The sequence below is a fragment of the Mustela nivalis genome, assembly GCF_964662115.1.
Source record: "Mustela nivalis genome assembly, chromosome: 11".
Classification (NCBI taxonomy): domain Eukaryota; kingdom Metazoa; phylum Chordata; class Mammalia; order Carnivora; family Mustelidae; genus Mustela; species Mustela nivalis.
The window spans coordinates 76,232,320-76,255,868 of record NC_139030.1 but is presented as its reverse complement, the minus strand read 5'-3'; the positions used below and the strand labels follow the sequence as shown (position 1 = coordinate 76,255,868).

At 39.4% G+C, this 23,549-nt stretch overlaps 1 protein-coding gene and 1 pseudogene across 51 annotated transcripts in view; one reads left to right on the top strand and one right to left on the bottom strand.

Annotated features, from left to right (window-relative positions):
* SP140 (SP140 nuclear body protein) overlaps window positions 1-23,549 on the top strand; it is a 73,650-nt gene that overhangs the window by 32,616 nt on the left and 17,485 nt on the right. For 16 of the 50 annotated variants that reach the window (XM_082690832.1, XM_082690837.1, XM_082690805.1 and 13 more), the window contains 6 exons: window positions 5,496-5,561; window positions 5,962-6,042; window positions 9,289-9,375; window positions 9,796-9,900; window positions 10,704-10,757; window positions 23,174-23,239. In XM_082690832.1, coding sequence (XP_082546958.1) covers window positions 5,496-5,561; window positions 5,962-6,042; window positions 9,289-9,375; window positions 9,796-9,900; window positions 10,704-10,757; window positions 23,174-23,239 — 459 coding nt within the window. Of the gene's footprint in view, window positions 1-5,495; window positions 5,562-5,958; window positions 6,043-9,288; window positions 9,376-9,795; window positions 9,901-10,703; window positions 10,758-23,173; window positions 23,240-23,549 lie in introns of all 50 variants that reach the window. The other 34 variants (XM_082690841.1, XM_082690830.1, XM_082690836.1 and 31 more) reach the window with 5 other exon arrangements.
* On the bottom strand, window positions 18,570-19,345 carry LOC309843456 (large ribosomal subunit protein eL6 pseudogene; annotated as a pseudogene). Its single transcript has one exon. The product of its transcript is annotated as a large ribosomal subunit protein eL6 pseudogene (transcript).

Here is a 23,549-nt window from a genome sequence, read left to right as displayed (position 1 = left end):
GGCCCTGTGCTTGGACAGTTTACCTGCCCATTCACTCACTAATCTGGTGAAATCATGTAGATATTAGATACCATCTCAGAGATGCCTTTTCTAATCCCCAAGATAAGAGTCAGGAAAAAGAAATAAAACCACAGCACCAGGGAAGCATGATGGGGAAAAAAGGGAGGTGGGAACAGACATGGGGAAAGAAACAAATCACTCTCTTGGGAGAGTGAAACAGAGGTGGAAACAGAAGAGGCAGACACATGTGGGAAGGGTAAAAATGAGAAAAAGAACAAAGTGTGGAAGACAGGTGTGCAAAGTTTCTGACAGTCTCCATCAGATTACTGGGTTGTGGGAGACTTCCTTTTATCTTTGAAAAACTTTAAGACACAGGTATATAAACTGTTGTAACCTCTGTTTTGTGAATGGGAAAACAAAGCACAGAAAGGCATGCAGATTGTTTTTGCAAGGGCAAAGCAGAAAAGGCAGAGTGGGCAGCAGTGGATATGTCACTGAGGGAACAGTTGTGGGAAGCCACCTGGCAGTTAAGGTGGGGTCCTGTGGTCAGAACACGAAGAGGAAGCCCCAGGAGTCCCACACATTCCCAAAGACGTTGGGTCCAACATAAGACCTTCATTAAGAGGAAAACTAAGGTGTTAATTTTAGCTATTCTGACTGGTGTGAGGTGGTATCTCATTGTGGTTTTGATTTGTATTTCCCTGATGCTGCATGAGGTTGAGCATTTGCTCATGAGTCTGTTGGCCATTTGTGTGTCTTCTTTGGAGAAATGTCTAACTGTGTGATGGGTATTAAGGAGGGCACTTGAAGTAATGAACACTGGGTATGTATGGTAATGAACACTGGTAATGTATGCAACTGATGAATCACTACATTCTACCACTGAAACTAATAATACAGTATATGCTAATTAAATTGAATTTATTTTTTAATTTTTTAATTTTTTAATTTTTTAAGATTTTATTTATTTATTTGACAGACAGAGATCACAAGCAGGCAGAGAGGCAGGCAGAGAGAGAGGAGGAGGCAGGCTCCCTGCTGAGCAGAGAACCCGATGTGGGGCTCGATCCCAGGACTCTGAGATCATGACCTGAGCCGAAGGCAGCGGCTTAACCCACTGAGCCACCCAGGCGCCCCTAAATTGAATTTAAATAAAGAATTTTTAAGAAGAGAAAAAAAGAAAAACTGGGTATGGGTTTCCAAATGTTTCAACTGTTTGACAACATTCTTAAGGGCCTGTGGACAGGAGAGTATTTTAACAGCCCCTTCTGCTCTAATAGAATGTAATCATCAGTCTTCCATTTTAGTATAAGAGAATTGTTTCTAGTGTTTTTGTGGCTGGGCCTGTTTCACCTCCTAAAATAAAAGTTTTCTTGAGTTTAAAAAAAATAAGGGAAAAACTGATGTTGGTGGGGAGAGAAAGGGAAATACTGACAGAGAGCATTGGAATGGACTCAACCACTTGGGCTTGAAGACATCTAGAGTAAGAAAGCTTGACAGAGTAACGAGAGAAAATAGATACATTATCACTGAGAAGCAAAAACAAATCTAAGGCCTAAAAACAAGAGATGGGGTAGAAGCCCAGACAATGGAAGAGGTGCACGGTTAGGAAACAGATGTGTGGAGGCAGGAATGCAGGTGGGACAGTGAGAAGTGGACAGAGGAGATGTAACAAGATGGCAGAAAGCAGAACAAGACAATGTGGTTCCAAGGGGCCCCATGGAGCAGGCAGCTTGCTTTCCCATCCTGGTGGGGCATGGACACGATGAGGTCTGCTCCCATCACCCTCCATGGTCCATAATGTCCTTGTGTCTCTGCAGCGACCTATGATCCCAGAGTTTCCCCAGTGACTAATGAAGGAGAACTAGAGGAGATGCCCAGTCAGCCAGCAGAAGAGGGACAAGGTAATTCTTTTTTTTTTTTTTTTTTTAAGCATTAAATGTTTTGTTAAATGCTTTGTAGTTCCAGAAGTTGGGAGATTTGTTCTCCTGATAAAAGATATCTCTTAAAAGTCCACTGTCAATAGTAGACTAGTTTCTTTCTTTCTTTTTTTTTTTTTTTTTAATTTTTAATTCTGATTTAAATTCCCAACTCTCTCAATAAGCTTTTGTATTCTGATCAGCATGGAAAAAAAAATCTTGCCTTTCTGCCATCCTACCATTCTATTCTTCATATTCACATACATACAAGTAAGACTGTGTCCATTTTCTGTCTTGTTTTTTCCAAAACCGTGAGAGAGACTAAGAATGATGGTGAACAGAGCTCCTGAGTTCTCAAGTCAGGGAGAACACAGGGAAACAGGATATAACAGAGGTAGGCTGGGGCACCAGAGCAGAAGGGCCTGGGTCATTTTATTAAATGTCCACAAAACCCCAAATAACAGCAGGTTATGGCAATTGAAGCAATGAGATCATTTTCAGCCTACTTCTATCAGTATCAGCAGTATGGACATAAGTTTTGTGAATGAGTGATAGGTTTGCACTTTAAAAGGTACCTAGGGAGATTGTTAGCATAGAGCTGATAAGAGAAGGCTGTCTGGTATTGTGGTCCATGTGAAAAGGGAAGAACTTCTGTCAGTTTGGGAGGAAGCATCTGTGAGAACAAGGAAAATAGATAAAATAAGGGAAATTTTAAAGCATCCAGAGGGAAAGACTCAGAGAAACAGAGGTAGAAAAGGAGAAAGTGAGAGACAACCTGGAAAGGGTGTAAGTTAATGGAGAAATGAGGTATGAAGATGAAAATTAGAGAGATTATATAATAATTTGGCAAATAAACATCAAAATAATAATAATGTGAAAGAAAGCTAAAGGAGACTATGTAGAGAAAGAGTTATATAAAAATAATTTTAAAATCAATAAGGAGTGGAAACTGCTGTATAGGGGAGAAGTTGGGATCTTATAAAGCTGAAGTACAAGTCTAGACATGAGCATCTTCCAACAAAAGGAGTCTATCTTGGTAGTGAGTTTTCAGATTTAATCTCCCCAGATAGGAAGTGGTGCCCAGAACATAGTCAGAAACCAATAACCCTCTCCTTGGCTGTCTCAGTTACTCCCAGGTAATAGAATGAGTCTCAAGTGCATGCCTGCTAGGGACACCTGTCTCCCAAGGTCATCCCTCTGTGTACCTGAACACATTTATCACAGGATCCTCTCCATTTAGATGACTTTCAGGAACTGACACTTCCAAACTGATGCTAACACCTTCTTCCGTGAAACTAGAAACTCCTTCTCCAGAGTTTGCTTCCTTGTTAAAGGGGACATGAATGTACCATTTCCTCTTGCTCCCATTCTCTCCATTTTCTCCACTTTAGCATGATTGTTATTTGCAAGATGTCAATCAGATCATATTACTTTCTGATGTAAACCTGGTGATCTTTGTTGTCTTAGGATTAAATCAGTTGTTCTTCCTGTGGTCTTCTGTGTCTCCCACTCACCATGGTGCACCAGTTTATTGTTTCTGCCTCATCTCTCATGATAGTGTAAATATTTTCAGTGATTGCAATGTTATAATATTTCTTTTATATGTGAGCATTAGAACAACTTTTCCTTGTGCGTGGTGGTGTGGCCTTGACCTAGTCTGTTCCTTATTCCACCTCCTGATCAGGTTATACAGTACTATTTTAGGGATACCTCTCCTAACTTAGAAGAAAGGAAGCAAGAAAAAACTGAGTGAGATAGGGAAAGGTAATAAAAACACTAAAGAGTGCCAGAGGCACAAGAGAAAAAGATACAGAAGAAAAGGAGACAGAAACACATCCAAACAAAGAGAAGCACTTGGAGACACTGACAGCCGGAGATAAGGGCAGAGACAGAAGTACTAAGCAGGGACAATGGGAAACGAGGAGAAGTGGGGACATAATTAGGTATACACAGGGGAGGAAGATGGTGGATGGTCCTTAGGCAACAGGAGTGAGTCAACCTGAGGCCAGGTGAGCCCAGAGATTGACCAGATGGTTTGTGAAAGGAACAGCCCCACCTAGCAGATTCCCGAGTGTTCCATGCTTTCGCTGGGAGTTTTCTCATGATGATCTCCCCTGGTTTGTACTGAGATGACTAGGGGTTTGATTCCATTCTGCAGAGCATGGCAATGCCTACTGGGAGACCCGTGAGGAAGAAGAGCCTCAGGAAGCTTTGAGTTCCCCACCAACATGTGGGCAAGATAAGGGAGGGATTGCCAGCCCTGGGCTGCAGGGTATCAGGCAGCTAAATTCAGAGCTGAACAGCATGGCCCTTATTGTTAGAACAGATGTATTCCCTCTTCATGTTGTGGTAGATAAATACTGGCAAAGACAGTGCCTTTTTTCCTTCACACTCTTTATGTCTATTTATAGGAAGGACTCAGTATTGTGATTTTAACCCCTGGCTACTTATTATTTTCTATAAAGAATGAAAAGTTAATTAAGTATATACCTAGTGCTTAATATTATTATTATATTGTCATAAAATTGTGGGCTTCCGATGAAATGTGGTTCTGAGATCTTCTTGTCAGAAGGAAAGATCAAGGGGTGCCTGGGTGGGTTAAGCCTCTGCCTTCAGCTCAGGTCATGATCTCAGGGTCCTGAGATCAAGTCCCACATCGGGCTCTCTGCTCAGCAGGGAGCCTGCTTCCTCCTCTCTCTCTCTCTCTCTCTGCTTGTCTCTCTGCCTACTTGTGATCCCTCTCTGTCAAATAAATAAAATCTTAAAAAAATTAAAAAAAAAAAAGAAGGAAAGATCAAGGGCTCTTGAACCCAAATTATAGCTTTTGTCATCATGCTATTGGATTATTTTGTGCTTTTTATTTTTTTTTCAATCTCCAAAATACTTTGGCAAGTGAGGCTTTAGGACTTGGGCTAGGGAAACTGCTGTTATTTCTCCTTAGAGAAAGGCATGGAAGCACAGATGAAGATTACTTGTTTTTCCCTAAGATCAAGTAGGAGGAAGAGCAGGGACCCATGCCCTGAGCATCTCATTGCAGGTAGTGGCTATGTGAAGCTAACAGAGGTCAATGTGGGTCATGTAAGAAGAGTCCCAGGGGAAACAGAACAGGGCTTAAAGCAGAAAAACTTCCACTTTACAAGTAAAGAATGCCAGTTGGAAGGGGAAGAAATCAAGAGAGACAGTGACAGAAGGGGTGGACCCTGTTTTAGGGATTAGAGAGACCTGGAAGAAGAGAGATAGGAGGAATAAGCAGGAAAGAAATGATTAAGATCACCACTGAGGAAACAAAAAGATAGAAAAGTAAAGAAATAGAAGAAGTCGGGGGAGTGGAGCCCACAAAATCAAAGATGCACAAATATTTTCCTAGTGCAGAAGTGGAAATCTCTGGAGGAAGATCTATGGGAAGGAAATGGAGAAGCAGAGAGTAGGGGAGTCAGAGAAAGAAGGGTTCAGTTGGATCTCAAGTGGGGTCCTTGGAACAGATGTCCCTTTTCCCAAAGGGCAGCTCACCTGTGTTCTGAACATCCTGGCTGAGCTCATTTCCTTATTTCCCTTCATGGTCCTGTGATCCTGAAGCTCCCCAGATGATCAGTGAAGGAGAACCAGTGGAAGTGCCCAGGCAAGTGCTATGTGACGGGGAAGGTAAGTACAATTTCAATTTCCATTTTACCAACCAAATCTTTGTTTTTCTCTCTACAAGGAGGAAAATATCCCTTCTCTCCCCTCCTCCACTGATTCCCTTCCTCTTCACTTCTTCATACAGAAGAAATGTGTAAAGCCAAGTGAAAAGGGTCAAAAAGAGAGGGAATTAGGTGTATGGTAAGGGAGGGAGATGGGTGAACCATTCTCAGCCACTGGTGATAGTGACATGAGCCATGTTAACTTCCAGGCCAGGTGAACTCAAAGGCAGGAGGGTCTGAGGTCAGAGACATTCCCACCTGGAAGCTACTTGAGCCACCTTGATTGTCAGGGTGGTTTTTCCTGCTATTGTTTCCATTGGTCGTATGCTGGATCCTCTAAGGGATTATATTCTGTTCAGCAGAAGGTAACAGTGCCTGTTTAGAAATGTGTGATGAAGAAGAACCTCAGGAAGACTTGAACTCATTACCAGAAAGTGAATCAGGTAAGGGAGGGCAAATGGCAGGATTTCCCTCTTTTTTTTTTTTTTAAATTGATGAATAGTATTCCATTGTGTATATATGTATCTACCTATCACATTTTCGCTATCCATTCTTCTATTGATGGACATGTAGGTTGTTTCTATGTCTTGGCTATTGTAAACAATGCTGAAATGAACATGGGGACACAGATAGCTCCTTGACACACTTATTTTGTTTCCATCAGATATATACCCAGAAGTGGAATCGCTGGATGATATGGAGGTTTTAATTTTTAGGTTTTTTTTTTTTTTGAGGAACCCCCATACTGTTCTTCATAGTGTCTATACCACATTACAATCCTACAAACAGTGCACCAAGACTTCCTTTTTCCCACATCCTTACCAGCATTGGTTATCTATCATGTTAATTATCTCTTTTACTTAACATCAACTCTGCCATATGGCACAACCTAAAAATAGAGGTAACATCTCATGATATTTGCAGTCCCTGGGGTCAGGGAAGAAAATATTGAGTGGACATTGAGACTTCTGCTTACTACAATGAGACTTAAGTACATTTCTAGAAAATACCAGTCCAGTTGAGCCACTGACTTTCCCAAGTAAATAATGTAACATATTCTTATCAAATGGGACATCAAACAAAGCTGAGCATAAATGTATTAAAGAAAAGAATCTGGCTTTAGAAAAGAGTTATAGTAATTGGGTTAGGTACTACAGAGAAGTGAGTTGTACCTACTTTGTCAACTTCAAATCATGCATAGTGTAGACATACTAATGTTCAAATCAATTATATATTGATTATGCGTAGGAGAATTTTCTAGGAATTCTAAAGTTATTCTTCCTTTATATTTAATCTGGTAGTTTCATTTTATTTTAATTAATTACTTAATTATTAATGATAGAAAATTTTATTTTTTTATTGTGTTATGTTAGTCACCATACAGTACAGCATTAGTTTTTGATGTAGTGTTCATTGTTTGTGTATAACACCCAGTGCGCCATGCAATTTGTGCCCTCCTTAATACTCATCACCAGGGTCACTCATCCCCCCTACCCTTCTCCCTTCTAAAACTCTCCATTTGTTTCCCATAGTCCATAGTCACTCATGGTTCCTCTCCCATTCTGATTTCTCCCCCTTCATTTTTCCCTTCTCCTAATGTCTTCCATGCTATCCCTTATGTTTCAGAAGTAAGTGAAACCAAGATTTTATTTAGTTATTGGAGAGAGAGAGAGAGAGAGCACAGGAGCAGGGGGCAGGAAAGGGAGAAGCAGACTCACCGCTGAGCCAGGAACATGACATGGGGCTTGATCCCAGGACTCTGAGATCATGACTTGAGCCAAAGGCAGTTGCTTAACCATCTGAGACATCCAGGTACCCCTTAATCTGGTAGTTTCATTTGCAAAATAGATCCTTCCTATTAAATTTATGGAGATTTTTTAAAAGAAAAGAAACTGTTAGACGATGGTCTTAAATTAGCAGTTACTGGTTGGGACATGGGAACTTTTGGTCATCTTTCTCTTATAGAAGTACTACTAAAAGCATTGCTTACTTTTGACATGTCCAGACTTCTCCTTTGAAACTCAAAGTTATCTTTGGTGAAATTTTGCCATTTATTAAGAAAAGTGCAAGACTGATTCTGAGAGTACAAAGAAGAAGTGGAGTTCTTTCAGGGGGAGACTGTAGCTTCAACCAGGACACAGCCATGGCAAGTGGCAATGAGGTCACCACATGCAGTCCTTGATGAGAATTGTGTTCTGCAAGTGAATGGAGTATTGGGTTCATCCATTGAGCAGAGACTGCAAAGGGAACGTATGATTGATAACATGATAGCAGTTGACCTCAGATTATTTGCTAAACAAAATGATTTTGTTTCTCAAATTGATGAGAGGTTTTGGAGAGGGACTCAAGGCCAAGGGTGACCAAATATTTTTGCACACACTAGCTGCTGTCTAATGGACCCACATCCATCAATAAGTTTTGCATAGGGGACTTCTCAGGTCTGTGTCTCCATCTATTTGCTTTGGATCACTTCCTTCCAGCTTTCAAGAAGCACAAGAAAATCAAGAGCAAACAAACACACATAAGAAAACCTTTTGGAAAATAGACAAAAGTTAGAGTAAATGAAACAGTAGAAGAATAAAAAATATTAACAGAATATTTGCTAAATGCTACACCTCCAAACCAAAGTGTCTAACTACTTTGTGTCTAATTGCATATACATATTTAAGTAATAAGATTAATTCAGGGGATGCCTGGGTGGCTCAGTCAGTTAAGCCACTGCCTTTGGCTCAGGTTGTGATCCCAGGATCCTGGGATCAAGTACCACATTGGGCTCCTTGCTCAGCGGAGAGCCTGCTTCCCTCTCTGCCTCTGCCTGTCACTCTGCCTGCTTGTGCTCTCTCTCTCTCTGACAAATAAATAAATAAAATCTTAAAAAAAATTAATTCAGAAATAAGAAATCAATGAAACAAGGCAGAGCTCAAGTCATTATTGAGATGGATTTATCAGTCACCCAATCTGAGTCGGGCACAAGAAACAGTGGATTGGGCCTATTGGCTCAAAGATCCCACATGGTGTTGCTAAACAAGAGTCGTCAAGATGGCTTGGTGGGAAATCCATTTTTGGAGGAATAGACCATCATGCCATAAGCAAGATGCATGGTGGAAGGAGGTCTGGTACTTAGAGAATATAGTTTCTTTTTAAAAGGAAATTGCTTTTAGATAGAGTTTTAGGAAGCTTGTAGTTCAGGAACTGCAGACTTTCAGACCTGGGGAGTGTTTATAACTAGGTTATCGTTTAGTCATAAAAACAGGCTTTCTGGAATGCGGCTCTTGCTGATGGGCTGATTTTCAGAAGTGTGAGGTTGTCACTGACTGGCTGGCTTTAAATGTGGTTAGTGATGTAAGTAGTGATGGACCAACTAGGATGAGTTTAGAACTGTTCTCATAATTACTTTTTACTATTTTCAAAGAATAGCTGTTTTTTTCCTGAAAGGATAAGATCTTTTTCCTTTATTCTTGAGGCTACAGGTAGAAAAGTAGGAATAAAAGAAAGCAGAATGAGGTATAAAAGATGGGAAAAGCATGCCTTTGGCAGCTCTAGGTTGTGATTATTGGAGCAGGTGTAGTCTTCTTTTAGAAGGCAGTTCATTTTAGCTCAGGATATCATGGTGCAACATGAAAGCACCAGAAGCTCTTCCCTGGTCACTTTCAGGATCCATGGACTGTAATTTTCTTGCTTCTCTTTAGTATCTGGAAAACTAGAAACTCTCCAAATGAATAGAGAGGAAGAATCAGAAGAGCTTAGTTCCAGACTACTACTCTGTGATGGAGAAGGTAATTATGACTTAAAGAATAAGAAAAATAGAAACATCTTAGTCTCACAAAACAAACTGAGGGTTGCTGGGGGGAGGGGGGTTGGGAGAAGGGGAGGGGTTATGGACATTGGGGAGGGTATGTGCTTTGGTGAGTGCTGTGAAGTGTGTAAACCTGGTGATTCACAGACCTGTACCCCTGGGGATAAAAATATATGTTTATAAAAAATAAAAAATAAAAAAAAGAAAGAAAAACAGAAACAGAGCTGATAAAGAGAAAAAGACAAGGGAGGAAAAAGGGAGACTTAAAGGAAAGGCCAGAGATGGGGATGGTCAATGGAAGATTTCAGAGGAAGAAGTAGAGAAGGGGCGATCAAGAAGGGTACAGAAAAGGGGGTACCTGAGGTAAATTAAAGTCTTCATACATCACATTTTGGCCCAGAAGCTGAGCTACCAGCAGATGGAAATGAAAAGTGTTCCTGTGTTATGTGCTTTTCAAAAGATGTGCCAGAAGGTCCTGAAAGTAGCCAAACAGGTGACATGAGGGGTAAGACCACCGGAGAGTTATGGTATGGGAGTGGCTCTAGGGGCTGGGTAGTGGCAGCTGGTCCAGTCCATTCCAGTATCCTGTTCCCTGTTTTGTTTGACCTGACCCTTTTGGGAATAGTAGAGAGGCAAGAGATCATAATAAAGTTTTGTTTAACAGGATGGCCCTGCCAATTACACATGAGTGTTGTAGTAGAAATACACACTTAAAGATGGCAGTATCATGTTTACTACATTAGTCTACTAATAATGAACACTTGCATTTATAAAGTGATTTCCATCCCTGTCACACCCAATCTTCTGTGGAGCCCAAGAAAGCCAAGCATACTTCTGCTAGTACATAGCAGTGTCTTTTTGTCACAACCTTAGAAAAATCTCAAAAGATAATTAGTGATGCCACTAGTGATGCCACTAGTGATGTCAAGAGGAAAGACTATCCTTAACTCAGCATATATTTTTGATGGATGCCCTCTAGCATGTTGCTGGTTTATCTAGTGATTTCCTGTAAATATTTTCACATAAGATTTTGTTTAATCTTAATACCTGGACAAATGTTCCTGAGTAAAGTGAAGTACAAAGGTATTTCACAGTGTTTTTCCAAGGACTGTTGAGAAACAAAAGAAGACCTGGGGCCCATCTTGGACTGCTACTTCTGAACTCAGTGGTTTTTAGTCCCTTCAGAAGGGAGAGAGAAATAACCCAAACATCTTATAAATTCAAGTCTTCTGCAGTATGAGTAATCCTAAAATGTGTAACTTTTGTTTTTAAGTTCTGTTTCCTCACCCTCACCTGTCAATTCTCTAGATACTGTGGATCTTGAAAACACCTCTTCTTCGGGAAGACTCAAGAGGAAGAGAAGTAAGAGTACATAAGATTTTACTTGCTTTTGATGTTAAAAATGAGGTTTTTAATGCTAGAATTGCATTATTACTATTTACAATATTAAGTGATGATAATATGCTATCTGCCCAAAGATGTCCATATCTTAATTTCTGGAATTTGTATTACCTATTATCTTATGTGGCAAAAGAGATTTTACAGATATAATCAAGTTAGGGACCTTGGAAGAGGAGATTGTTCTGGATTACCTGAGTAGACCCAATATAATGGAATAGCTCTTCCTAGCTGTGGAGAGAGGGGGAGTGGCCATGGAAGATAGTTACACAGAGATATCATATTGTTGGCTGGAGGAGGAGGAAGATGGAAGGAAAGAACCAGGAATATGGATGACCTCTGGAATCTGGGTCAAAGATATGTATTCTACTGCACAACCTCCAGAAAGGAATGAAAGCTTACTGGAATCTTTATTTTAGCCCAGAGAGACCCTTGTCAGACTTCTAATCAACATAACTGTGAGATAATAGATTTATGTTGTAAGTCACTAAATTTGTAGTCATGTTATGGCAGCAGTAGAAGAGTAATACAGACTTTGGTTATTGGAGGTGGAGTGCAATTGTAATGCATTCCTAAAAATGTAGAAATGTTTTTTAGCATTGGACAATGGGCAAAGGGAAGAATCTTAAGTGGAATGATAGAAAATGTCTAGATTGCCTTAAGCAGTTTGTTAGAAATATGGGGCTGCAGACTCTGCTAGAGAAAGCTTGGAAGTGCAGAACATGGTAGAGAAAACCTATTTTGTCTTAGAGGATATCCAAATCATCATGAGGACTTGGTAGAAATATGGAAGTTCAAAGTGTCACTGGTGACACTTTGAAGGAGATAAGGAACATGTTTTTAGAAACTAGAGAAAGGGGAAGCCTTAGTATGCAGTGGCCAAAAGCTTAGCAAAATTCTGTCCTGCTGATAGTGTGGAAGGCCAAATTTTATGGATATATAGCTAAGGAGGTTTCTAAGCAAAGTGATAAAGGTGCCACTGGTTTCCACTTTGCTGCTTATAGCAAAATGCAAGGGGAAAGAGGTAAATTGAAGGAAGAACTGCTTGGCAAAAGGAGTCAGGATTTTTTTAAAATTTTTTATTACTTTTCAGCGAAACAGTATTCATTGTTTTTGCACCACACCCAGTGCTCCATGCAATCCGTGTCCTCTCTAATAACCCACCACCTAGTTCCCCCAACCTCCCACCCCCCCGCCCCTTCAAAACCCTCAGATTGTTTTTTTTTTTTAAGATTTTATTTATTTATTTGACAGAGAGAGAGCACAGTAGACAGAGAGGCAGGCAGAGAGAGAGAGGGAAGCAGGTTCCCTGCTGAGCAGAGAGCCCGATGCGGGACTCGATCCCAGGACCCTGAGATCATGACCTGAGCCAAAGGCAGCGGCTTAACCCACTGAGCCACCCAGGTGCCCCTCCTCAGATTGTTTTTCAGAGTCCATAGTCTCTCATGGTTCAGGATTTGATGATTTGAAAAGGTCTCAGCCTTTCCAAGCTGCAAAAGGTGCTAAAATTTGGAGCTTCACTGTCAGGAAAAGTGTGGTCTGTAGTGATAACCAAGAGTATGGCCTTACAACTTTCTGCTAATGCGCCAGAAGTAGTGAACAGTCAGCGTATTCAGTCAACGAGGAAGAGGTTCTTTGAAGGGATTAAGTATGTGACTCACAGATCCCCTCAGCCATGTCCACAGAAGTAAAACAATAGATACATGATTGTATAGGAAAGATCTGTGGAGGGTCTGTCTAATGGAGGAGATCCCCGTGACTTACATGGGAGTGCTATGATCCCCAAGGATCTTCTATCAACAGAAGCAGGGACATCCAAGTCCTAATCTCTGGAACCTGTAACTGATTTCTTCACATGGTAAGAGACTTTGAGGGTGTGATTAAGCTAAGGATCTTGAAATGGGGAGACTGTCCTGGATTGTGTAGGTGGCCGCAATCTAGTCACCTGGGTCCTTCAAATCCTGTAGCCTCCAGTGAGGAACAAAGCCCTGTAGATACCTTGGTTTTAGCCCTATGAGATTTGTGTCAGATTTCTGCCATTCAGAACTGTAAGATAATAAGTTTGTATTCTTTTAAGCCATGAAGCATATGGCAATTTATTACAGAAGCAATAGAGAACTAACACTTTTCATAAGACCAAAAAATGAAAAAAGGAATGTGGTTAGATCATATCTTTTAAAATAGCAATTTACATTTTTTTTCAAAATGCTCACATATTTATTTATTTATTTATTTATTAATATATGATCTTTGTTGGGTTTCTGGATGGTGCAGTTGGTTGAGCATCAGGCTCTTGGTTTTGGCTTGGGTGGTGATCTCAGGGTCATAGGATCGAACCTGGGGTCAGGCTCCACACTTAACTCGGAGTCTGTTTGGGTTTCTTTCTCCCTCTCCCTTTGCCCCTCCCCACCATGTGCATGTGTGTTCATATGCTCTCTCAAATAATAAATAAATTAATCTTTAAATATTAAAAAATAAAATATATGATCTTTGTAAACTTTAACATATATCTTTCCAGATTTTTTTCTAGGCATATATTAACACATTTAGAATTTTATCATAAATCTGAATAAATCTATTCATACAGTTAGATTTTCTTTACTTTAGAGTAGTATTTCTTGCACAAAACTTTACAAACATTTAACATTTTACCTGTAACATTTTACCTGTAAAAGTTTACCATTCATTCCTGTTTTAATTTGCATTGTTTTCATTTTTGTTGTGGTTGAACATTTTCCAGTTATTATTGGTCATTTGATTTCCTCCTAAAAATGCTTGGTGCATGTGTCTTGCTGGTGATACAATCCTGCTGGCTTTTTTTTTTAACCATGCTGAACAAGCATAGAACTAATAATATATATACTACATTTTGCTGATATATGTTGTTATTTTGCGTTGTTTGATGTTATTCTTTTTGGTTGGTATTATCTTTTGTCTTAAGGAAGCTGGAAAATGTTATGTAGTAAAATCTGTCAGGCTTTTCTTTTATGGTTTCTAGCCTATACTTGAAATTTATGGAGATATTTCCCACCTCAAAATTTTAAAAAATATTTGTATTTGCTTTCAGAATATCAGAAGTACTTAATACTTTTTAATGTTTATACCTATGTTTCACATTTTTTGTGCATGATGTGAGACACTAATTTCAAGAAATAACCCCAATGTTTTTTCTTTATGACTTGAAATGTCCTTTTTATGTGCCTTTCCTTATATTCTTGGATCTGTGCCTGCACTCTGAAACACTGGTTTGTTTATTTCTACTCTGAAACACTGGTTTGTTTATTTCTAATGCATAGCAATTGGTTTAATTACAAAGCTCTCAAGTATATTTTGCTATTCCTACTCTTTATAGTTTCTTTTGCAAGGAAAAAAGTAAACAATGCAGGGAGGAACATCAGAAAAGAGATTTCAAAATTTGTCACCACTGTTGTTCAACATAGTACTAGAAACTCTAGCAACAGCAATCAGAAAACAGAAAGAAATAAAAGGTATTCAAATAGGCAAAGAAGAAGTCAAATTCTTTCTCTTTGCAGATAACATGATACTTTATATGGAAAACCCAAAAGACTCCATCCCCAAACTACTAGAACTCATCAATTCAGTAATGTGGCAGGATACAAAATCTATGTACAGAAATCAGTTGCTCTCTTATACACTAACAATGAAAATATAAAAAGGGAAATTAGAGAACCAATTCCATTTACTATAGCATCAAGGACCACAAGATACCTGGGAATAGACATAACCAAAAGGTAAAGGATCTGTACTCGAGGAACTACAGAACCCTCATGAAAGAAATTGGAGAGGGCACAAAAAGATGGAAGAGCATTCTATGCTCATGGATAGGAAGAATAAACATTGTTAAAATGTCTATACTGCCTATAGCAATCTATACTTAAAGTGCCTTCCCGATCAAAATTCCATCGGTGTTTTTCAAAGAGCTGGAGCAAATAATCCTAAAATTTGTATGGAACCAGAAGAGACCCCAAATTGCTAAGGAAAAGTTGAAAAAGAAAAACAAAACTGGGGATATTATGTTGCCTGATTTCGAGTTTTACTACAAAGCTGTGATCCAAGATAGCATGGTATTGGCACAAAAACAGACATAGGCCAGTGGAACAGAGTAGAGAGCCTAGATATAGACCTGCAACTCTATGGTCAAATAATCTTTGACAAAGCAGGAAAAAATATACAGTGGAAAGAAGACAGTCTCTTCAATAGATGGTGCTGGGCAAATTGGACAGCTATGTGTAGAAGAATGAAACTCGACCATTCTCTTATACCATACAGAAAGATAAACTTGAAACAGATAAAAGAACCTAATGTGAGGCAGGAATCTGTCAAAATCCTAGAGGAGAACTTAGGCAATAACCTCTTTGACATCAGCCACAATAACTTCCTTCAAGATACGTCTCCAAAGGCAAAGGAAATAAGAGTTCAGTAATCCTGGCTTGCTTAGTGTGATGAGTTTTAGAATCAGTCAAGATTTTCCCCCAATACCTCCCCAATTCTGTGAAAATACATTGAAATTGCAGATTAGTTTGGGTAGAATTGAAGGAGAATGAACCACACATTTTTTCCAGATCACCTTTTATGTTCTTCGAAGTTTTAGTTTTCTTTCTGTAGATCTTGCACATTTTTACTTTCCTTATGAGCTTTATTGAGATATAATGTCATACACTAGCAGTCATCACTGTTAAGGGATGACTAGATGAGTTTTAACAAATGTGTTGTCATGTAATGCTGCAGTCATCACATGTAACATCTCCATCATCCAGTGAACCTGTGTCCCTTTTCCTACCCTCTGGCTCTTGACAACAGCTGATCTGTTTTTATCACTATAGTTTTATCTTTTCTGGAATGTCATATAAATGACTTCATACAGTACACAGTTTTTCAACACGTGGTCCCCCTTTTTTAAAGATTTTATTTACTTATTTGACACACAGAGAGAGAGAGCACAAGCAGGGGGAGTGGCAGGCAGAGGGAGAGGGAGAAGCAGGCCCCCCACAGAGTAGGGGAAGCCTGATATGAAACTCCGTCCCAAGGCTCCAGGACCATGACCTGAGTGAGCTGAAGGCAGTGGCTCAACCAAATGAACCACCCAGGTGCCCCTCATGGCCCTTTCATTTAGCATAAAGCTTTTGAGACACACCCATGCTGGTATGTGCATCATTAGTCACTCCATTTTTACTGTTGAGAAGTATTTCTTTATATGGATATTCCAAAGATCTACTCACCTGTTGATAGACATTGAGTTGTTTCTAGTTTTTGGCTATTGCAAATAACACTTCTAGGAACGTGTGCATACAAATCTTTGGGTGGACATATGATCTAATTTTTCTTAGGTAAATATGTAGGAGTGATACTACTGGGTCATATGAACATAAGTACATATTCAACATTTTAAGGATCTGCCAAAGTATGTTTTATGTTGTATCTCTTTATATTCCCACCAGCAATGTAGAAAGTTCCCATTACTCCATATGTTTACTAACACTCTGTATTGCTAATCTTAATTTTAGCCATCCTCATAGGTGTGTAATGGTAATTCATAGTTTTAATTTGCATTTTCTTAATGAGTAATGGTGCTGAACCATCTTTTTATGTATTTAGTTGTCACCCATAGATCTCATTTAGTGAATTGTCTATTCAAATATTTTATCCATGTTTCTTTGCGTTGTCTATTTTCTAGTTTTAAAGTTAATATATTCTGGATAGAAGTCCTTTGTTGGTTATGTACTGTATAATCTGTAGCTTCTCTGTTCATTTTCTTAGCAGTGTCAAAGAGCAAAATTTATTTTGAATTGTAACAGCATTTTTTATAATTTGCAACTTTTCAGTTCTATTTAAGAAATCTTTACTCAAGATACTATATTTTCTTCAAGAACTTTTTCTTGAAGAAAATATAGTTTTTCATGAAGAAAATTTTCTTCAAGAACTTCAAGAATTCCCTCCCTTCCTTTCTTCCTTCCTTCTGACATTCAGATATCCAGTTGTCCCAGATCATTTGTGCATTGAATTAATAAGTTAATTACCTTGACATCCTTGTTGTAAGTCAGTTGCCCATACGTGTTTGGGTGTAACTTTGGACATTCTTTTCTATTTATCTATATGTCTATCTTTATGCCAATACTATACCATCTTAATTACTATAGCTTTATAGTAAGTGCTGCAATCTATTAGTGTAAGACCTCCCATTTTGTTTTTCTTTTTCTAATTTGTATTGGCTACTTTGGGCCCTTCACTTTGGAGCTTCTTCTGATTTTCAGTTCCAGATCATGTCATTGTCCTAGGGTGTCCTAGGGTGCCTGGGTGGCTCAGTCAGTTAAGCGTCTGCCTACAGCCTAGGTCATGATCCCAGAATTTCGGGATTGAACCCCAACCCCACACTGGGCTTCCTGCTCAGTGGGGAGTCCGCTTGTCTCTCTCCCTTTGCCCCTCCTCCAGCTCATAAACTCTCTATCTCTCAATTAAATAAATAAATAAATCTTTAAAAAAAAAATCATGTCATTGTCCAAAGTGCCTCCTGAGCTCCAGCCGTGTGTCTATGTATTAGGCCAACAGAGGGAGAAAGGGTGAAGAGCAAAATACACCTTCCCGTAGAGGTCTATCTCTTTTCTGAGAAGCTTTCCTAGAGTTCTCTTCTTCCTGCAACAATATCCTGCTTTCACTTTACTGATCAGATCTTAAGCTGGTGGCCATGGGAGCTTGAAAGGGACATTATAAACTAGGGTATTGTACAGACACATTGACATCTCTAATAATGCAGGTATTCTGTTAAATAGGAATGGAAGATGCCCATCTGGAACACAGTCTGAACAACTGACCTCATCAGTTCTTTAAAATTTGTTGAAAGTTCCTTTGCACACTAATGTATGGTCAATATTTGTAAATGACCTATGCCACTTTAAAATACTATATATTGGGCTCTAGCTTTTCCCCATACACATCTTCTTTGTCAAGAACAACTTTGTTCTAAATCTTCTAAATTAAGCTGTACTGGGTTTGCACAGAGATGTGTTCAGTTTTCCCACATGATTGTGTATTTGCCAATTCCTCCTTATTCTGTTGTTTACTTTAAGTACTTTTAGGCAATTCATGATTGCTATGACTTGGTGGATTTTTTCAATCACACAATCTTATTCCTTATCCTTCTAAATATTCTTTTACCTTAAATTCTCTTTCTTGGAAAGCTAAAATTGTTGTTTTAACTTTTAATGTTTTATCTTTGAATTTTTAAAATTCCCTTTTCATTAAGGCCTCTTGTACAGCCGTGTTTTATGTTTCCTATAGCAACACTTAGTTTTTTAAATAACCTTCTCTGATAATCCTAATCTTTTAATAGTTCAGTTCACTTTGCATTTTTCATGGATTCCTGATATATGTGGATTTATATCTTCTATATTACTGTTGACCATTCTTTTCCTGTGTTTTTATGTTCATTCCCTGCTTTCTGATGGATTGAAATTGAATTCTATATTCCTTTCTTTTCCTCTGCTATTTTGGAAATTTGAGATGAGATTTCTGGCATCTCTTTAGCGTGCCTCAATCCCAGATGATGTCAAAGGTCTGAACATGGGGATTCACTATATATTTGGCATTTGATCACCAGGAAGCTATTGTTGTGTAATATTGTATCATTTTATTTTTAATTTTCTTTCATCACAAATGTTGAAACTATTACCATTTTTTTGCAGTTGATATTTCCTTAATTTAAATTTTTTAAAAATTTTATATGCTCACTCTTGTTTCTTTGACTTTTTAAATGATCAGTTACTTAATTAGGTTCTTTGTAAGAAATTTAATACCACCAATTTGTAAGGAGAGAAAACACTGAGTGTGGGTAGTCCAAAGCTGCGGAACAATTTTGGTTTTTGGCAGAATTTGTGAGACCGTAGTTTGCTGATTGCCCTTGTGCTGCTCTGTAGTCTCATATTTCTTCTACTCTCTGTCAAAGAGCTCACCTTCCTGGTGTCTGGGTTTATACAGCTTCTTCTTGAAGTAAGCTTCAGTGACGTGTTTTGGGATTATCATAATGCTGATACCAATTTTGGTGGAGACAGCAATGACAAATTTCTGATGTGTTCTACCAGAGGAACTCGACAGAGGGTCTCTGTGATACCCAGTGAGGATGACAATGGTCCCAGGAGTGATGCTAGCTTGCGGTTTTCTCATGCTGACTGAAAGGTTTTCTGTCGTGGCTTAACAGCTTTCGAGGCACATCTTCAGTAGGATAATACCTATATATTTTGTAGGTATTTTTTACCGCCATTCTTGTTTTGTGACAGTAGCAAGAAACTTTTCCTTTACAACCCTGGATTTAGCTGTTGATTACTTTTTCTTGTATTTGGCCTTTCTGGAATGCAGAGCCAATCAGGAATACCTGCCATTTCCTTTGACAAGGATGGGGTTTCTGCAACAGTCGGCCTTCCCCTTCTTTGGTGCTTTAGCCTTGAGGTTCCCCTTCTTAACCTTGCTACAGCATCCGCCTTCTTGGCTTCCAGTTCCTTCTTCCTTGTTTCTGGTGTCTCAGCTTTGTCACCCGCCATCTTCCAGGATGGGAAAGAGCTCTTTTCTTTTCTTTCTTTCTTCTTCTTGTTTTTTGGTTTGACTTTTGTTCAGCTGACTTAATTCTATTGGTTCTTTTAGTGAGTGATCTCTATGTGGCAGACTCTCTAAGTGTTATATTTGCAAATTTGCCTTGATTGAACTTTTTTAGCAAGATTAAAAATTTCAAGTTGACATTTATTTCTCCTCAGTACAGTAAGGTGATTAATGGGCCGTCTTATCAAATTATTGTGTGGTGGGTGAAAATTCTTCTTTTATTCTAAGTGTCATTGGTTGGTAAATAATCTTTCTTTTCTTTCCAAAGCTCTTTTTGCCATTATTGAATCATGGAAAGTTTAGGGACAGAGAACTTGGGAGAATTTTGTGTAAACACCAAGATACTTTATGTAGATTCATAATTAGCATTATACTATTCTTACTTTGTCATGTTTCCATCTATCTATCCATTTGTTCCTTCTCTTCACTAACTCATCTTCAAGTTTGAAACATCTCAAAATTGCAGATAGCAGTACTGTATTTCCCCCCAAATACTTCAACCTGCATATCATTAACTAGAATTCATTATTTGTTTTCAGTTCTTTTCTTTTTCTTTTAAGATAACCATTATAATGAAATGCACAAATATGAAGTGAATCATCTGATGAATTCTGATAAATGCATTCCCCCTGTATAATCCAAATCCTTATCTAGATACAAAACATGACCATCCCCCTGCAAAGAACCTTTATGTCCTTTGGTATAGACTTATCCATCACTCATAAGAGAGAGCTTATGAAAACTTCTTAGTTTTCTCAGCAGGTTGGTTTGGCTTGTATTAAAACCTTAAATAAGCGAGGTTTTGGAGCATGTTCTCATTTGCTGTAAGGTTTCTTTAACTCAGCATATTTTTCAGATTTATTCACATTGTTGGATATATCAACATTTTGTTCGTTTTCTTTGCAAAGTATCACCCAGTATATAAGTATACCAAATTTTGTATATATGTTCTCCTATTGACACATATGCAAGTGTTTCCTGTTTTTCATTAATATGAAAAAGCTGCAGTGAACTTTAACATTCTTGTAGAAGACTTTCTGTGGCTTCATGCCTTCAGATCCCTTGTATAAATACCTAGGAATGAAATGTCTGGGATATAGGATAGGTACATTAGTTCTTCTCCCTGAAAACCCATGTTGGGGGTGAGGCAGCACAGACAGGCTGTGCTCAAGTTGAGGAATACCACACTTCAGAAACCTCGGTCTTAGGAGGAAGCTGCTGGCATACCTGCTCAAACCTTATCCTTGAAGGAAACATTATATTATTAGCTGGAGCTTGAACAAATCTCCTCTGGGGGGAGGAGGGAGTTTTCTATTTTATACAGGTCAGTAAACAAAGCTGCTCTCTGACCTAGAGCGTTACATTATCTTTGGCTTCCAAGGTTATTTGTTACTCAAACACCCTTGCCAAAAAGATATTTTGAGGCATGTGGAAATGCCATGGAAAATTGCCTTCCCACAAATATACCAAACACAGCAGATCCTGGTAAATTTACCCATGAAGACACCACTCCATCAGCCATTTTGATTAATTTGGCCAGTGTAGGCTAAGACCAAATCCACTCAATTTGTTTCCTACAGTATTTAACAAATTTCATAAAGTATAAATGATTTAGGTCTCTAATGACAACCCAAAGTATAATTTACCATGTTTGCATAAGGGGTCAAGTGAAGTGCATTTCCACACAAGAAGTGCAATTCCAGGGGCACACATGGTGGCTCTGAAAGGGAAGCATTTATAGTTGCTGAGGTTCCCTAATGGAACATACATCAACCAGAGGAAGATGGATGGTACCTCCAACGTGGGCCTCTGGCGGGCTATGAACCTTGGAGTTCCCAGTTTCATTCATTGCATCTAGTCCCTGATTTGGGGGTGGGGTTCAGTTGGGGGGGACACTTCCTGAGGATAGTCCATCCCAATCTGTCCTTTCTATCCATGACACAAACCAAGTGGCACCAGCCTTCCCTAACTGCCCACCCTCCCAAGTGACTGAGAGTAGGGGTAGGAATGATGTCTAGAGGAATCTTGCATGGGATGTGTAGATGCTGGGGCCAATCTTTGTTTTCTTGTCTGATGCAGAAAGGTAGATTCATCATGTCTGTGGTAAGAGATATGTACTGGTGTAGTTTCTCTCTGGAGGTAGGATTCAGGCAGTTCTGCAAGACAGATATCATTAATGCTTCCCCTTCTACCATACCTGTTAGGCTCTACAGGTGTCTGGATTTTTGCTCTTCCTTTTCTGCCACAAAATCTGTGTGTACTGTTTTGGTGGCTGTAACTTCATCTCCTTTCCTTACGATCTCCTATTCCCATTCTGACTTTTATCCTGAAGGTCAGATACAAGTGGGACAAGGGCATTTTCATAAAATGTAATCAGATCAGAATTAAATCTGAATCCCCTAGGCTCTCTGAAGGCTCTGTCCTCCAGACTGATAGGAGAAAGAATGAGGCATCATCTCCAAGAGCAGGCAGAACAGAATCCTAAATTTTCAGAATTGTTCTAACACCATTAATCCCCCACCACTTTTATCCTGATCATGGTGCAGGAAGGAACTAATCCCTTTCTGGGGACAGCTGCCTTCACTGACCAAGGAGCCTTCCAGAGTTGGGTGTCCAGGAAGAGATGAGGGACATAGAGTCAGACAATCAGAGTATTGGAAGGAGCTTTTTGATAAAGGGCACCATTGTCGGACTACTAATGGTGCAGGCCATGCTTCCGACACATATGAGTTTCTAGGGCCACAGTGGTGTGGCCAGAGTCAGCTGGTCTGTGAGCTGAAATGTGGATGATGTTGAGGCACCCCCAATAGCTCCCAGAGGAGGTCAAGGCCTGATCAGTGTCCTGGAGCAGTCAGGAACAAAGTCCCTTGTGATGTGGCTCTCCCCACTGAGAGACAAACAGGTCTATCACGACCTTGACACATAGTCATAACCCCTACACAGGCCTGGGCAGGTTCTTGGAAAGCCATGGTACCAACAGGGAAAAATCCCAGAATTCTTGCACATATCATTTTCATTTGATGAGCAAGGCTTTTTATTTATAGGCCCTTCCTGCCTTGTAAGTCCTAGAGTCTGAGTAGATCTACCTCTGAATAGAATGGGAATCTCAAGGGGGAGTCACAAGGCCTCCCTCCATGGATTGGGTATTCACTCTTGGCAGTAAAAATCTAGTAGCTGGCTATTTTTATTTCACAATGGTGACAAGATAAGATCTCTATTTACCCAGTGTCAGTGGTCTACTCACACTCCTATGTGTTCATATGCTGCACAACACATAACCTGCTATGGTTTCTTTAAGTCCTCCAGGACTAGATGGCACAGAAGTGGGAGGATTTGTGTCACAACTACAAGTACAGAGATTGTTTAAGTCTCCACTTCAAAGCTGAGAACATCTCCCAACTTCCAACATGGCATATTATCCATGACGCTATCCAGCTATGACACATTTGACACTTGAAGAGGAAACATTGACATACGTCCCCAAAGGTGGTCATTCAGGCTAAGACACCCAAATAAACTCCTGTTTATTTTCCAATTTTAGTGTTTTTTGGTTTTGGTTTTTAATTTTCAAAGGAAGGTCGTCTCCTGTAGTCTCCCAACTCTGTGTGGAGTAAAGCATAACTCCGTAGTCAGCCTCACACAGCTGTGCTGGTATTTAAGAATTTCATCCTCTTCTTGTGGCCTGAAAAAGTACTTGAAACTACTAACATCTATGGTTTTGAGAATTATATTTACAGCTCTGAATGATTAACTTTATTCTCTTTTGTTTGAAGGAAAAAAGAAAGGACATGCCTGGACAAGGATTAAAAGGAGATATCAGGGAAGAGTAAATCAAAAAGGTAAGCACTTCAGTGTAAGGCCCTGCTTCTTATCTCCCTGCTTGGGCCCTGACCCTTTCCTAGAGGCTGCACCACGAGGACATAAGCTAATACGCTGTAAACAAGGAGGCCTGAAAACTTAGTGGCTTGCACAAAATGGCTTAGTGCTCAACACGGAATCACCCAGAGCTAAATAATCCCAGGAGACAGTGCCATCCTCCATATGTGGCTTCTCTGCTGGGTCAAGAAATTTGTATTAATTTGGTAAGATGTTCCAGAGAAAGCCAAATGCAAAAAACAGCCTGTATGTGTACGTGGGCATGCACCTGTG